The sequence below is a fragment of the Sphaeramia orbicularis genome, chromosome 14 (genome assembly GCF_902148855.1).
Source record: "Sphaeramia orbicularis chromosome 14, fSphaOr1.1, whole genome shotgun sequence".
Lineage (NCBI taxonomy): Eukaryota > Metazoa > Chordata > Actinopteri > Kurtiformes > Apogonidae > Sphaeramia > Sphaeramia orbicularis.
This window is the reverse complement of record NC_043970.1, coordinates 41,878,642-41,895,282: the sequence shown is the minus strand read 5'-3', so window position 1 is coordinate 41,895,282 and position 16,641 is coordinate 41,878,642. Positions and strand designations below refer to the sequence as shown.

The 16,641-nt window shown below is 36.5% G+C and overlaps 1 protein-coding gene across 13 annotated transcripts in view; it reads left to right on the top strand.

Moving 5' to 3' along the window:
- Window positions 1-16,641, top strand: part of dlg2 (discs, large homolog 2 (Drosophila)) — a 417,220-nt gene that overhangs the window by 64,671 nt on the left and 335,908 nt on the right. For all 13 annotated transcript variants that reach the window (XM_030154920.1, XM_030154919.1, XM_030154918.1 and 10 more), the window contains exon 3: window positions 9,530-9,678. In XM_030154920.1, the coding sequence (XP_030010780.1) occupies window positions 9,530-9,678 (149 nt within the window). The remainder of the gene's footprint in view (window positions 1-9,529; window positions 9,679-16,641) is intronic.

Sequence of the window (16,641 nt, the reverse complement as noted above, 5' to 3'; positions counted from 1 at the left end):
CTTAAATTATGTTTTACAGACATTACAGTTTAAGATCCTGCTCAAATGTTCATATTCTGTTAGTTCATAACTAACATAACAATATTTTTGTGCAATCCCAACAAAGTAACTAAAATTATCTAATAATAGTGTTAAATAATAATAAATAAAATATAAATAAAAAAGAAAAACAAAAATGAACTCCACAATATCTGCATTTGAATAAATACCTATAAATATTGATACAGTACTTTTTAATATCGATACAGTATTGTGAAATGAAATATTGCGATATATTGCAGAACCGATATTTTCTTACACCCCTAATCCCTAGTCCTGACACAAAATCATATTACACAAACTGCAAGTTAAAGTGGACCAACCAAACACATTTAGGGCTGAAGATATTAAAGAATTGCTATAAACTGACTTGAATACACTCACTAGTCTAACAAAGTAAATTTACGCAAAAAAAATCTCATATTGTCTGAATACAAAAGTTAAAGACATGTGAAGTGCAAAGGGAGGTCACACTAAATACTACCACTTTGGTTTATAGAAACAGTTTTTTCCCCTGAAACCTTTGTTTTTACTGCTGTACATACTTCACATATCCAGACTGGATCTTAATACGGAGACTGAGAAATACATATGTGTGGTCGTTATAACTTTACTAAACCAGCAAACATAATGTTTCCTAAGACTTTTATATTGTACTATATTTAATGACACAACTGTACAGCTCCTCTGAAAATCTGACCATATGCCTAATTAAGACTGTTCATGATATAAGAACGTTAAAGGGGTTATATTTTGCTAAATCCACTTTTTTTTAGTCTTTGGTTCATTTATTTGTGTATTTGGACCCTAATAGTTCATTAAGTTTGAATTTGAACCCTCCAGGTGCTGCAAAGTTATCTTTCTATTAATTTTGGCAAAAAGTGGATTTCGACAACCTATTTTAATTCCTTCTTAATTTGTTACATCTCTAACTAGTTACATCACGACATTTGTACATATAAGGTCAAGACTTCCAATGAACATTTCTCAGAGTATGACATAGTTTGTTGTCAGCAGCAGCAGTTGTAGTCCATACTGAAAATATATCCAAACTTTGAGCCGATTACCTAAAATGTTCAGTTATTGGTTGAGCGGGACAGAGCAGCTCAGTCAACAACCTGGAGGGGGCGGGGCCTGAAGTGGCTCATGTGCATTTAAAGGGCCAGCACTCAAAATGACCTTTCTGGTGTCATTACTCAGAGATAGGATTGAAGATGGACCTGTGGAGTTGAATTAATGAAGAATTCAGACCCAAGCAGAGCATTTACAGGGTGGGGAAGCAAAATTTACAATGAACATTTAGTTGTTTTTTTCTCAGCAGGCACTACGTCAATTGTTTTGAAACCAAACATATATTGATGTCATAATCATACCTAACACTATTATCCATACCTTTTCACAAACTTTTGCCCATATGAGTAATCAGGAAAGCAAACGTCAAAGAGTGTGTGATTTACTGAATGCACTCGTCACACCAAAGGAGATTTCAAAAATAGTTGGAGTGTCCATAAAGACTGTTTATAATGTAAATAAGAGAATGACTATGAGCAAAACTATTAGGAGAAAGTCTGGAAGATACTATTAAAGAAGAATGGGAGAAGTTGTCACCCGAATATTTGAGGAACACTTGCACAAGTTTCAGGAAGCGTGTGAAGGCAGTTATTGTGAAAGGAGGAGGACACATAGAATAAAAACATTTTCTATTTTGTAAATTTTCTTGTGGCAAATAAATTCTCATGACTTTCAATAAACTAATTGGTCATACACTGTCTTTCAATCCCTGCCTCAAAATATTGTACATTTTGCTTCCCCGCCCTGTACAGTTTATGTAGACCACAGGGAAATGTTTTTAAAATGCATAATTCCATTTAAAAAAAAAAGCAAAATATCACCCACTCACCCACACCTACCTTGGATTCTCTTCTATTTACAGTGCATTATTAAGGTGTTACACAGTAGGTAACCGTGCAAGAGGAGCTGACATAAAACGAGGACCAGAAGGTTGGTTGTAAATGTTTTATGTGGGTGTGTTACTGCGTTGCACCCAAACACCGTTCAGGCTCAGTCACAGTTTTACTCCGTCACATCTGCTGAGGAAAGGAATCACCGTTCTAAAGGAATACTTGCCAACAAACCAGGACACATTGTAGGAGACACATGCACATACATCCTGCATTAGACTTGACTAGTTAGTGTCAGTGATACCTTTTACATGCAATCCATGTGCCTTAAGTACCATGCCAGATGCTGTTGTAAAGCAGCTCAGCAGCAGAAAGAGTGAATGACCAGGAGAGCAGATAAGACTCCTATCCTTACGTCAAGCTCTTAATGCCTGACATAACACCGTGAAAATGCTGTAAGAAGTAGGGTGTTTAAATATATATGTTTGGAATGACCGAGTGGGGGTTAGTAGGGGTTGTTGATGAGTTGTTGAGCCCCCTCATCTGTTGATGGGAGAAGTAGAGTTCTGCTCATTAGAGGGGGAGTTGCAAAGGACGGCTGGCTGTGTTAAGCACATTACCCAAGGGAGAGCTGAATTAGAAATCAGCTATGCGGGGTGGAAGGTCATTGTCTGCATTGAAGGAAACAGGCGGCCTCTATGTCTGAGGATTAGGCTCGCTGTTAGCTTGCCATCGGGCATCTGGTCCTCTGACAGCGCACTGTTTCACAGGATAGCAACGCTGCAACATGAGTGGAGAGAGCAGAGAGGTTTTACGGCACTGTAAGTTACTTTGGACCACTCCTGCCTCTGTATCTGTCAGACTGATCACACGGACACTGTCTTATTCCATATGAGCTCCGTTTATTGGTAGCTTTTTGGGTTCTAATTGTTTGGTGTGGCCAGAACAGTAGTTGAGTTGAGATCAACTTTCTCTAATGGGTGAGTCCGGTTTGGTATTTTCTTTAGTAAAACATGTCTATTTAACTTCTGTCACTGAATATCTGATACCCTAGACTAGCTCTATATATCTCTACATGTTTGAAAGTTTAAGTATCATCCTCCTTTGTAACATTATCTGGTCTCATGCTCTTGCTCTGCCACATTCAACAAGTTCTACATCAACCATTCAAAAGCTTTTTGAGGATTTGCATAAATTTAGCTCTAGTCATTTACATTTCTAATAATCTCTATGTATTTAAGTTACAAAATGAGACAACAAATGCTGTTTTTGTTGGATTAAAAAGAGAACAGCATCAATAAAACTTGCATTAAAGTTTATTTTCCAAAAACAGAAATGCATGGAATAATTTGTGTACGATAGGGGACAGAAACATGACCCTGTGTCTGGTGGTGAATGCTAATAGCTTGTTTTTACTGAGGTCCATTTAAATGTAAATGTGTCTTTTATGTGCATCAGCCAAGGCATTGGACTGGTGTGGCAGATCACTTGTTATGGGGTCTGGTTCTTTGCGTAAAACATGGGGAGCCATTCAGAAAATGTGTCTGTGTTCGGAAAACAATAGCGCTCAGATTGAATACTCCACAAAGGATGCACTTGAGGCGCACAATACAGAGTCTTTGAGGAAGATGTTGTAATGATGGACCAGCAGATGTTGGGTCCAAAAGATTGGAGAGCAGCGGAGGGAAGCAGCGACTCATGCTGCGATTCACTGAAGGTAGAATCAGAGCGAGACCATGTGGAAATGTTTACACTAATCCAGTCAGTAGCAGTGTATTGGCATCAATAGGCGTCCACAGTCTGTTAATGAGAAAGTCTTGTTTAGGAATGCCAATGTAAAGGAAATGTTTTTTTTTGCTATGGAGGATCCACCTAAATATAAAAATATACTTTTTTAATGGATTGGTTATTGTGAAGTTAGCTAGGAAATTCTTATGGTTTTTTGAATATTGTTGCACTCGGCCAAAGTTCCCAACCTTTTTTGGCTCGTGACCCCATTTTAACGTCACAAATTTATGGTGACCCCAGACATTCAAAACAGGGATTTTTTTTTTTTTTTTTGCTAAAATGAAATTGTTTTATATCATGTAATAGGTTGCTATACTATATTGCAAATAAATGTTAATTTTAGATGACATTTGATCTATATAATGTACATTATTATGGACGGAGGCAGAAAAGCCAGGTGTAGATTACTGCACAGAGTGAGAATTTTATTTTCCTTGGTCGGGATATGTACAGTCAGTCCAGCTTGGATTTACAAGGCTGACAATTAATACTGAACAAACAATAACTCAAACTATGAATTATGAAAGAGCTGCAGCATCTGAAACCGGGCAACAATGAACATTTGGAAGATAAACAGTACCACAGTGCTTCAGTTTCAGCTTCACAAGTTTGTGATGTCTTTTATGTATTGGGATTGTCTCTCTCTACTCACCATATATTGTTTATTAGTATTTTTTTTTGTATCAATTACTAGAAATTTCAGGCGACCCCCATTTGAATTCCAGGCAACCCCACGTAGATTCCTGACCCCAAGGTTGAAAAACACTGCTCTAAGGTTTGTCTGTCCATGCCTGTAACTTAAAATCCACCGCACAGCATGTTTTGACTTGCACATTTTAATATTACTGTGTGTAATCCTGTAGTGCAGGGGTATTCAAATCCGGTCCTCAAGGGCCAATATCCTCCATGTTTTAGATATTTCCCTCTTCCACCACACCTGGTTCAATTAATGATCAGCTTATCATCAAGCTCTGCAGAAGCCTGATAATGATGTAATGGCTTCCAGGTGTGATGGAAGAGGGAAATATCTAAAACATGCAGGATACTGGCCCTGAAGGACTGGATTTGAATACCCCTGCTGTATTACCTGCATATATCCTGTTTGTTGTACATTTTTCTTATTTGTAGTATAGAGTTACCTTTTTATAGGCTATATTTCAGCCATTTTTGTAGTACTTTAGTAGTATATGTATTTTTAATATTTTATTTTGTAATTTTCATACATTTCTTAAATTTTTTAGTACTTTGTATGATATTGTCGTTTTTTTTTTTTTTTTTTTTTTTTTTTTTTTTTTATACAGTCTGTTTTGTACTAATTGTTTTGCTGCGAAACAGAACAGAGCTCCTAAATTCCTAAATGAAATTTTCATTTTCCTGTGACAGTGACAAAGATCTATTCTATTTTATGCAATTCTATTCTATGCTGTTCTGTTTATACAACATGGGTTTCTCCACTTAGAGGATCTGGATGCCAGTGCATTTTATGATTTTATTTGGAAAGCCAGTTATTGCAGGTGGCACAGTGCTGCAGTGGTTAGCATTGTCGCCTTTTTGTGTCCAAAAACATACAACCTAATATGTGAATTGAATCTAAATCACCTCTAAGTGTGAATGTGACTGAATGGTTGGTCGTCTGTATATGTCAGCCTGGTGATGAACTGGAGTTACGTCAAGAGTGAACCCCACCTTTGTCCACTGGTTGCTGGGATAGACGCTGGCAACCTCACAACCTTCTTAAAGTCTAAACAGTTGAGAAAATGAATGGATGGATGGAGGCATCTATTGCTCTCAGAAGATCTAGAACTGAAAACATTATTTCATTTCTAAATCTTTACTCATAAAGACCTAGTGCTACTTTTATGGCAGATCCCAAGTGACATTTTCTCTCTATTTATTCTTTCTCAAGTGATTTATCGTAATTTATTACAAGATTATCTAAAGTATTTTGGATTTTTCAGTGTAAAACCATGTATTACCTGATGTTGCACATTATGTAAATGTATATTTTTCTCTTAGTAATAGTAGCTTATATTTTTATCCTTTTCTCTTGTGGCATTCAGTGTGAACGGCAAAGTAAGATTTTCATTGTACAGGGAACTTGTTTCTTTACTATACACATGACAAATAAACACTTTAAATGAATTTTCCTATATTTGATTTCCTATACTTGATTTAGATGCTCATGAAAACTCAGTGTAAATTCAAAAATTATTTGATCAAAACAGAGAAAACTGAAGAAAGGGACTTTTTCGGCAAATATATCAGTAACTGAATGCAAAAACAAGTGTCTCCATCTACTTTCATTGATCCAACTCCATGTTTTTTACTGGTGAATCAATGTTGTTGACGATGACGGTGTTTCCACGTTCATTACGGAGCCTCTGAACATCACAATGGGTTGTATCTGATGACCATGAAAATATGACAAACTGCAATTTACACCAATTATTTACATGTATTGACAGGATTAGTGGATCAACAGGTATTAAACAGTTTAGATCAGTAGATGGTTTAGGTTAAAGGTGAATGTTTGGGTCTTTATGGGTTAATTTTGTTGGCTGTTATAATAGTACTGACACTCATATCACATACTTTGACTCAATTGATAATATAAATATGATTTCATGTTTTAGTGGTTAAGGCATTTATTTATTGCATATGTGTCCCTAACATAGCAGAATTCTTCCTTTTGATGGATCTAATCTGAGGGGGTCAGGGTCTGCAACCTCGTGTATGTATCTGTACAGAGCTCTGATGACATGAGGTGTTGACATTTCCCTGCAAGAATAAAATATGACAAGGGTTTCATAATGACGCATACCTTCTTTTTATTGCTTTTCTGCCAGCATTTATCTTTTTCCATTTGGATGACCTGCAGCACCCGAATGGGTCATGGTTACGGTTTGATAAGGGACTTGGTGTCAAAGCATCTGTTTAGTTCTGGTGCTGTGTAATATTAAAAACTGCACAATAGATTGGGACTGTTGACATTGTAATTTAATTTGCTTTGTCTGTACTGTTTAGCTCAGTGTTTTTCAGCCTTGTTGGGTCGCCTGGAATTCAAATGGGGTCGCCTGAAATTTCTAGAATTGAAAAAAATAAAAAATAAAAGCTTGCAAATAAAAAATCATAATACATAAAAGACTCTCTGAAGCTGAAGGAACTCTGAAACTGAAGCACTGTGGTAGTGTTGATCTTTCAAATGTTCATTGTGGTCGGTTTCAGATGCTGCAGCTCTTTCATAATTCATAGTTTGAGTTATTGTTTGTTCAGTATTAATTGTCAACTTCAACTTTCAATTTTATTTATCCTTAGAAAAGAAAATTCGGTGTGCAGCAGGGGTCATAAACACATAAGCACATACGCAGAAACACAGACACAGAAACAGCACTCCCAGATGCTACCCCAATAATCCAAGCTGGACTGACTGCACATATCCTGACCAAGGAAAATAAAATTCTACCTTTGTGCAGTAATCTACACCTGGCTTTTCTGCCTCCGTCCATAATAATATACATTATATAGACTAAATGTCATCTAAAATTATTGTTTATTTGCAACATAGTATAGCAAACTATTACATGATCAAAAACAAATTAATTTTAGCAAAAAAAAAAAGTCTCCATTTATAATGTCTGGGGTCACCAGAAATTTGTGATGTTAAAATGGGGTCACGAGCCAAAAAAGGTCGGGAACCATTGGGTTAACTAGTCCTGTGCTTCTGTAAAGTTGCATGCATATGTGACTTTTACATAATTCTTTTGTATTCATATTTTCATCAGGGAAATGGTTCAAACTTAGATTAATTACGTTCATCATGTCTTCCTTTCCAAATGTTTGTGAGAGATTTTCTTGTGATCCGACAAGTAGAGTTGAGGAAAGATGTTTTTACCTGCTGACGGTTTTGGCTGCAGCTTCAGCCTTCATTACACCTGTCAAACGCTTCCTGGTGTGAAACTGTCAGTAGGTAAAAACATCTTTCCTCAACTCTACTTGGTTCCAACTTACATAGGGTCAGATCCAGCGGTGACATGGGGACACTGTTCAAAAAGCTCTGTGTTTAAACTAAATAACTTATTTCCATGTTCAATACAAGTACTTTCACATGACACGTTACAATTGACAGAAATACAGTTTTGGGGTAAAAATACTTAAATTACTGCTGCTTGACACAGGGACTCAAAATGAACATCTTTTTTTTTTTTTTCACTTTACATCAATGTACAAAACATGCTGTTCTCATAAGAAACTGATACTAAATGAAACATAGGGCTTTAGCTCTGATGTGAAAATACAATTGTGATCAATATTGAATAAAAATGTTTAAATGATAAGTTTTTATGAACACAAATCTGTTGTGACACAGGGACAGCAGTTTGTGCCTTTGTTCAGTATCAGAATAAAAGACTTTGGAACTAAAACACTACAAATATGCCACTAAAGTTTTATTTAACATACATATTACAACTGAAGTCATATACTGAACAACAAAAGAAACGCAAGTTTTGGTCGTTAATTTAGGCAAGAGTTCAGCTGTCCTGTTGAGTTGTCAACTGAGATACACATTACAATAAGTGAGTTGTAACCATTGGAGCGTGTGTTTGCAGGCAAACACGACCACGAGTGGTGTTGAGCATGTGTACAAAGTATCGGAGGTGCGGTACGTTTTGAGTGATATGGTAGTGGGAGCAACAAATGGGAGTGGCAATTCCCTTTGTTTATCCGGGGGCTATAAAAAGAAATGATAAGATTCAAAAGTTACTGCATTACCACGATGCCTCGCCTTAATGATAATCTGAGAGAACGCGCCATTGGTATGCTTGATGCTAGTTTAACGGCTCATAACGTTGCCAGACGTCTGCAAGTGCACGAGTCCACCATCAGTAGGCTGAGGACACGATTCCGTGACACAAGGACCACTCGGGACAGACCAAGATCCGGAAGACCACGTGTGACCACCCGTAATCAGGATTGCCATATTCACTTGGCCCATCTCCGTGACCGTCAACTCAGTGCTCATGGACACAATTCAATGTGCTGCCATTGTAAATTTCACAGCTGGATATAAATATCTCATATGAAACCAATATTCATAATAAAACTCCCATACAAACCAATACCGAAACATACTTGCGTTTCTTTTGTTGTTCAGTATATATACAGCTGAGAGCAGAGCATATTTGGCTAATAATTGGATGGGACATAGCCTTTCTATATTCTTGTACTGTTGAATATTTAGTTCCTACAGACTGAAAATATCACTGATATAAGCTAGAAGAATATTATTATTAAAGTTAATAGTGCATTTACATATTTTAACCCTTTTTAGGATTAATTTTATATTGATTATATTGTTATATCTTCTTTCAATTCCAACAGTTCCATAAAATAGAGTTCTTAAGCTAAAAAATGAGTCTCTTTGAGAAATGATTGGTGAAACTGTGTTTTTTGACACTGATGTTCACTTTGTCTTGATCTGGCTCAGTAGAAAACACATTCACTATCTCATGCGTGTTTTTACCAGCTGGAGACGATCTGCTTCTACACCTGCTCTAGCTTTTTCTTTGCAAAACATTGCATAACCTTTTGTAATTTATTACAATACATTGATGTTTTAGGTGGATGTACGTCAAGCTGAAAATTGATTGTGTAAGCGTTCATTCTCATGTCAGTGAATGAGTGGCAGCAATTAAATGCATTTAAATGGGTACAGCGTGACTCAGAAGACACAGTCTATTCTGTGTGTCGTCTGTTGTGAGGTTAAACAGCACCTGAGTCATGTAATGTCTCCGTTCTTGCAGATATCCAGGAGTTCTATGAAGTGACGCTGCTAAATACACAGAAGAGCTGCGAGCAAAAGCTGGAGGAGGTCAACCACATGGCAGACAAGTGGGAGAAAAGTGTTTCACCACAGAACTCTGAGCCTGTACACTCTGCCTGTCCAGTCGAGGTGAGCTTTTCGTTTGACACTGTGTTATTCCACTTGGCTCTGCAGAAACTCAGACATATGTAAGAGGAATAGAGACTTCCTGCAAGCATCTGTTCTCAGTTTCTGCTGGTTCATACTTTCAGCTACAAGGAATGGATATTTATTAAATGAAGTTGAGCAGACCACACATAAAATGTCACATAAAACATGTTGCGTTCGTACTGTGAACGCACGGTTAATCGAGTCACAATCGCAATCACGGGATTAACCTGTACAATTATATAATCGCAAACTGCTGCGATAGAAAGGTCCAGATTTAGGGAGATTTATGTTGATCTGATTGCAGAAATGGACAAAACCATAAAAGAGCATAAAGCAGAGAAAGATACTGTGTAAAACAGTCTTGTATTTTTTATGTTAGTTGAAGCTTTTGTCATACAATGAGTAATCTGTGTATTTTACTTGATTAGCCAACAAGCAGACGCAAATCACAATGGCAAAACAGGGCCTATTTTTATTCTGATATTTATTTTTACTGTTTGTCATACTGCTGCTGCTCTATCTATCTATCTATCTATCTATCTATCTATCTATCTATCTATCTATCTATCTATCTATCTATCTATCTATCTATCTATCTATCTATCTAATCTATCTAATCTATCTAATCTAATCTATCTAATCTTATCTATCTAATCTATCTTCTTGTTTAGACTCATAGGTAGCTTTTTGTCAGTATCTCTTATTTATTGTTTTGGCCACACATCTCTAGCATTAAGTGGACATGCTGCATATATTATTATTGATATGATAGGACCTTGACTGTTAGATCATGCAGGGTTCAATGTTAATGTTTTTTTTTTTTCACTTACTTGGTAGTGGGTTACAAATCTACTTACCCAGAGTTGGTCTTTACCTGCTCCTATAAAGACTTTTTTGGAAAGCCAGCGTGGCTTTCAACAACTGTGCATGTTCTTAAAATTGTGGCGTTACTTGATTGGAGTTTCTGTTTTGAAAGGGTTGACAAGAAAGTTTGATAATTCACTCCTTTATTACACTGGTCTGCAATTTTTTAGAAATGATTTGCTTCAGAGATTAAATGTGCTAAATGTTACATATTTTAATAAGATTAATTGGAAAACTAGAAGCACTCGGAGAGCGCAGACCTCCGCGAAGGCTGATCAGTGGCCCCCCCCGTGGGCCCCCCCATGCCCAGGAGGTTATGTTTTTGCCAGGGTTTGTCTGTCTGTCTGTTTGTTTGTTTGTTTGTCTGTCCGTTAGTGTGCAACATAACTCAAAAAGTTATGGACAGATTTTGATGAAATTTTCTGGTCTGCGCCCCCCCTCGTGGGCCCCCCCACCCCCGATCACCTCCAAAATTTAATCATTTCTTAGTTATCCCATTTCCAACAAACCCTGAAAATTTCATCAAAATCTGTCCATAACTTTTTGAGTTATGTTGCACACTAACGGACAGACAAAGACAAACAAACAAACCCTGGCAAAAACATAACCTCCTTGGCGGAGGTAATAAATGACAAAAGTGTCGGTTTGCTGATGTTTTCAAGGTATATGATTAAGTGTTATTACACATATATATTGGTTTATGTACATTTATATAATAGTTTTATAAATCTTCCACTAAATAGAACCTGTAAAGTGAATGTATTCTAATGTGCAGACAGTGTTTTGAAGTAGATCTTGTAGCTCTGAGACAAATATTCCTTTTGAGTCAAACCCATTCTCTTGTTAATTCTTGAATTTTACATTTTGACCCAAGGCTGTATCTTGGAAAGTTCAGCCAACCAGCATTTTTGACTTGATTTTTCTTTATCAGTGACTCTCATGTGTTAAAATTTCATTACTTTTATTCTGGAAGCATTTTCTTTGTAGACCAGTGTTATGTTCATCATCGCTTCATCTATTTTTTTTTTTAACTTTATTTATTTATTTATTTTTCCTGATTGACTCTAAATTTATTTGCCTGAAATAAGATTTTACTTAGACTAGGCCATGCAGACATTCCTTATTGTTGAAGCCTATATGGTAATATATTCCGACAGATATTTGTGTAACACTATATATTTATTTTTATTAAGTAATGAGCCAAAATTAAAGTAAGAGGAGCAAAAAATCAGGGGAAAATTTTAAAAGCAGCATTTTCTTCATGCAGCATTCTTTTGTCAGTCTGTTCTCTTTTCTCTTCTGTCGGTTGATCCAGCCTCATTCAGAACAGTTCTTGATAATTACAGCTTCCAACCATGTACCCCTACCTGCCTGAAAACACCTTTGAGTGCCTGAACAATAATTTAGAATTTTTGCCCAGTGACACCAAAAAACCACTTGTGCTCTGAAGCTTTAATTATTCAGACAAGGTTCAATATCCCCTTAATTTAAAGTCCCTGACTTGAAAAAAACAAACACTGCCTCTAATAAAGGCATAATACAGAACGCTCACCACAGACATGCCAGGGGTTAAAGGGTTAAAGGTTTTCCGTACATACTGTTATGCTATTGTTTGTGGAATTGCTGCTTTATCTACTTTAAATGTTAGTGATGATGAGAAGTTGTATGCTTATAAGGATGAAAAAGTAAGAAATAGATTGAAGTCTGATGTTTGTTTTTCACTACATTATTGATATGTTTAAACTCTAAACCTGTTCCTGTGCCAACCGGGTACATCGTAGCATAGCTTCAGAGTCTTTGCGATGTGTTTGAGAGCATTCCTTTCAAAGGGTTCACTGGAGTTGTGAAGTGATAATTGGTGGCCCTTAGGACTAACCGTGGTAAACAAACCAGTCTCACCTCTTCAGGGTTGATGAGGAACCCACTGAGGTTTGTTGATTCTCTGCATTCAGAGAAGGCCATACCAAGACTCTCTAACAAGTATTTATTTTTCCTCACTATCTACAGAGAAAATTGCAGTGCACCTGGTGTCATTACGATGTTATTTTCAGTAAAAGTCTCCTTTTCATTTGAGTGACGGTATCTGTGCCTGGTGTTTCTGACAGTTTAATAGGGATGTCTGTGTTTTAGTTTACCTCCAAGATCCGTGCTTAGTGGCATGCGCTACATTTCTCTTTAAGTCTGATTCAGTTTTTTACCTTTTTTAGGAATACAATATGCAAGTTAATTTAGTTCCTTGAAATATTACAAAGCAGAAATTATCTTCATCTGTAGCTGAACACTAAGGGAAATCAGAAAGAAAATCTTTCTTCTTTTAACCCATAAAGACCAAAACCATCTACTGATCTAAAATATTTAATACCTGCTGATCCACTAATCCTATCAATACGTGTAAATAACTGGTGTAAATGCAGTTTGTCATCTTTTCATGGTCATCAGATATGACCCATTTTGACATTCAGAGGCTCCATGGTTACTGTGAAAACACCATAATTTTCTACAACATTGATTCACCAGTAAAACCCATGAAATTTGACAAATGACAGTGGATGGACACACTTGGTTTAGGTCAAGTTCATGATGTATTTTTACTGAAAACGTCACTTTTTCTTCAGTTTTCTCTGTTTCTGAACCCTCAACTCTAATCTGAGCTTTAATGAACATCTACATGATTGGTTAATTAAATATGGGAAAATACATAATTTACAATGAAAAACATAAAATACTGAGAATAATCTATATTATACAAGCCAAGTGGCCTCTGTGTGTGAGTGTGTGTCTCTTGGGAATCAAACAAAATCTGGAAAAAGCTGACTGCTGCAGTTTGTCATACTTATGTATTTTCGATCAAGGAAGACGGTAGCGAAAACGGCAAGTTGATAGGACCAATATTTTCGGAAATATTAGTAACTTTGAAATACAATAGCCTTACAGTCACATTGCTATGCCCAGAATGCTTTGGCGGTGACTGCTGGACAAATGCGAAACAGCATGCATGAATACACAACAGCATAATAACTACCACATCTAGAACCCATGGATCCTCACGGGTCAACACGCTACTATTATAATAAATGTTATAAATCACTTAAGAATGGTTAAATAGAGAGAAAAAATTATTTGGGAACTGACACAAAAGTAGGGCTGGGTCTTTATGGGTTAAATGTACAGGGTGACCCAAAAAAACGGGAATTTTTGAAGTGCGTATTGGCAGACATGAGCAAGTGGCAGCACTGCGAGACAGTGACCTTGAGCAAGTAAACACACGCCCATTTTAGTAACCATTGGCGGCTGTGCGAGAATTGTTCGGTGACCGTGTGATCTCAAGATTCAGTAACATTCCCTGGCCCCCTAGATCGCCAGATTTGTCCGTTGGTGATTTTTTCTTGTTTTTCTTGCCTTGTTTTTCTTGCCTTGATTTATTATTTATACATATACAGGGTGACCCAAAAAAACGGGAATTTTTGAAGTGCGTATTGGCAGACACGAGCAAGTGGCAGCACTGCGAGACAGTGACCTTGAGCAAGTAAACACACCCCCATTTTAGTAACCATAGATCAGTGGAACGGGCAACAGCGTGCGTTAGCCATAAAAATATTTTATAAAAACGGTGATTTTTCTTGTGGGGCTATCTCAAGAGTAAAGTGTACACGACTCGACCAAGAACTCTGGATGAGTTAAAACAGAGAATTCAGGAGGAAATTCACAGTATCCCAGCTGAGATGTTGCAGCGGTCAATGAGGAATCTCAACAGCAGATTTCAAGAATGCATTCGTACAGGAGGACGCCATCTACACGAAGTAATTTTAAAAAAATGAAAATTCCATCATTGTTTCTTAAATGGCATGTTTTAAGGTTTCAATTACTATGAATAAAATATTTTTCTTCCATCACTCTTGGTTTTATTGGATTGTTAAAAAGTTCCTGTTTTTTTGTGTCACCCTGTACTATAGAAGCTCATGTACTATAGAAGTTCATTGTACAGTTCGTATTAGAATACTTTTACACCATACTGCAGAGTCAGTGTAGGGTTGAGAAGCAGGAAAGTGACTATCTGTACAGTCCTGTTAATCTACATTAGCTGAACATATACAGTTTGAAAGGACAAAGATGCTCATTGTCCATTCAGACTGTAAAGTTGCTAAATTGATAGCGACAATGTGTGTGTGAGTGTGTATTTGTGTGCGTGTAAAAGAAGGCGCTGATGTATGCGAGCCCGCTCACACTGTGACATTCTAATTAAGGGGAATGAATAGAGGGAGCTGAATGGGTGAGGGCCATGATGAGCTGAAAAAGCATGACAGACGAATGAAAATGTAGCCTCAGCTCCAGCATTACCAAGAACACATTTTGGACTGTGTAATGTGGTTCTTTAAGACTTTTATTTTCTTTCTTATCTTAAATTGGTGCTTTTACGGTGCACTGATGGAGATGAGAGAAAGTTGGTCTGGAACTGGAATGTTTTCTATCAGTTGTAGTTGACCTGTGGAAGTAACTTGAGCAAATTTATTTTTTTGTTTATTTGGATCAAGTCTGAGGGCAAACATGGAGGAGAGTGAATGTGACACATATTGCCATCTTTTATTTGCAGCTATTGTTACCATTTCCAAAGTTATACAGTTATAATTTCTGTTTTTGCTACATGTTATTGAAAGTTTGGCCAATGTTTCTACAGAAATGGAGAAAAATATTTAAGTATTTAGGTCTGTAGAAGTGGTCATTTTCCAATTGTGGAAAAAATTATTAGACCACCCTTGTTTTCTTCAATTTCTTCTTCATTTTAATGGACAAATATAATGATAACAACAAAAATAGCTCATAAGCGTTTAATTTCAGAGCTGATATCTATCTATTTTCCATGTTTTCCTGATAATAACCAAAATCACTTCAGTTCTTACATCAATATCTATGGCGTTGTACTGACAAAAACCGTGCTTTTAGGCATTCCATGTTTTCTTTTGTCTGTTTTAGTCGCATGATACCCACAGGGATTAGTACTTGATTACATAACCATTGTTTTTGATGACTTTTGATGGTCTAATAATTTTTTTCTGCGACTGTATATCATAATCTGTTGCATGATTAATGGATGGAACTGATTATTTTGATGTCAGTAGTTTGCATGTGGCCAGGAGTGACCATATTTAGACAAAAGGGGCAGAGCCTGAGGGAAGGTGATGGAGCTAATGCTAATTGCTAGCTTACTGAATGGTGAACTACCATCAACTGACTTGCGTAACATTGTCGTTTCACGGTCTTGTTAGTGTTAGCCATTAACCACAATTATAGTCAAGGTTTTTGTTAGGGCGAAAATGTTTTATCAAATAAACAAAAGTCTCTAAAAGTCCTGTTCAGGAGGCGATTGAACTATCATACACAATCGAAGTCTGGCTTGACAGACATTGAAGCTTCTATTTGACCTGAAACTGTATTGAGAGGAAAAATGTAAAGGTGGATGAGAACCTTTAGGGGGTTCAATTAAAATAAATGAGACCTCAAAAAAAATGAGCTAAGGCTGTTTTGGAGCAATCACCTAGTGGTAAACGATGGTATTACACTTAAAGATAGTTCCAGTTCCAGTCCTGTTCCCTTATTTTCTACAAATTAAATGTTCATTCAATTTATAGAAAATAGATGTCTATTAACAGTAGATTTTTAAAGGCTGATATAATAATGATACTTAAAAGTTGAGAAAAACAGATAAAGATCAATTCTCACTCCCTAAAATTTTTACACCAAAAATGCATTCTGTAAATAAATCCCTTTATCTGAAACTACTGATGGGAAACCAACGCATGCCAAAATAAATATATGTGCATGACAGAACATCAAAAAGTATTTAATGAAAAAAAAAAAAGATTTAGGTGGGATTTTTTGGCTAAATTAATCCATCTGTCCTAGAAAGTGTGTTATATCTCTTATCGAATTGTTTTCTGAATGCAAAATATTTTCCACATTATTAGATAAATAGGCAAACATGCTGTATGTTGTTTTCAAAATCAACCCTAAATTAACACAGCATCATTTTAAAATAAATAGATTTGTATATTTTTGCACTATCAGTGATATTTTTAGTCC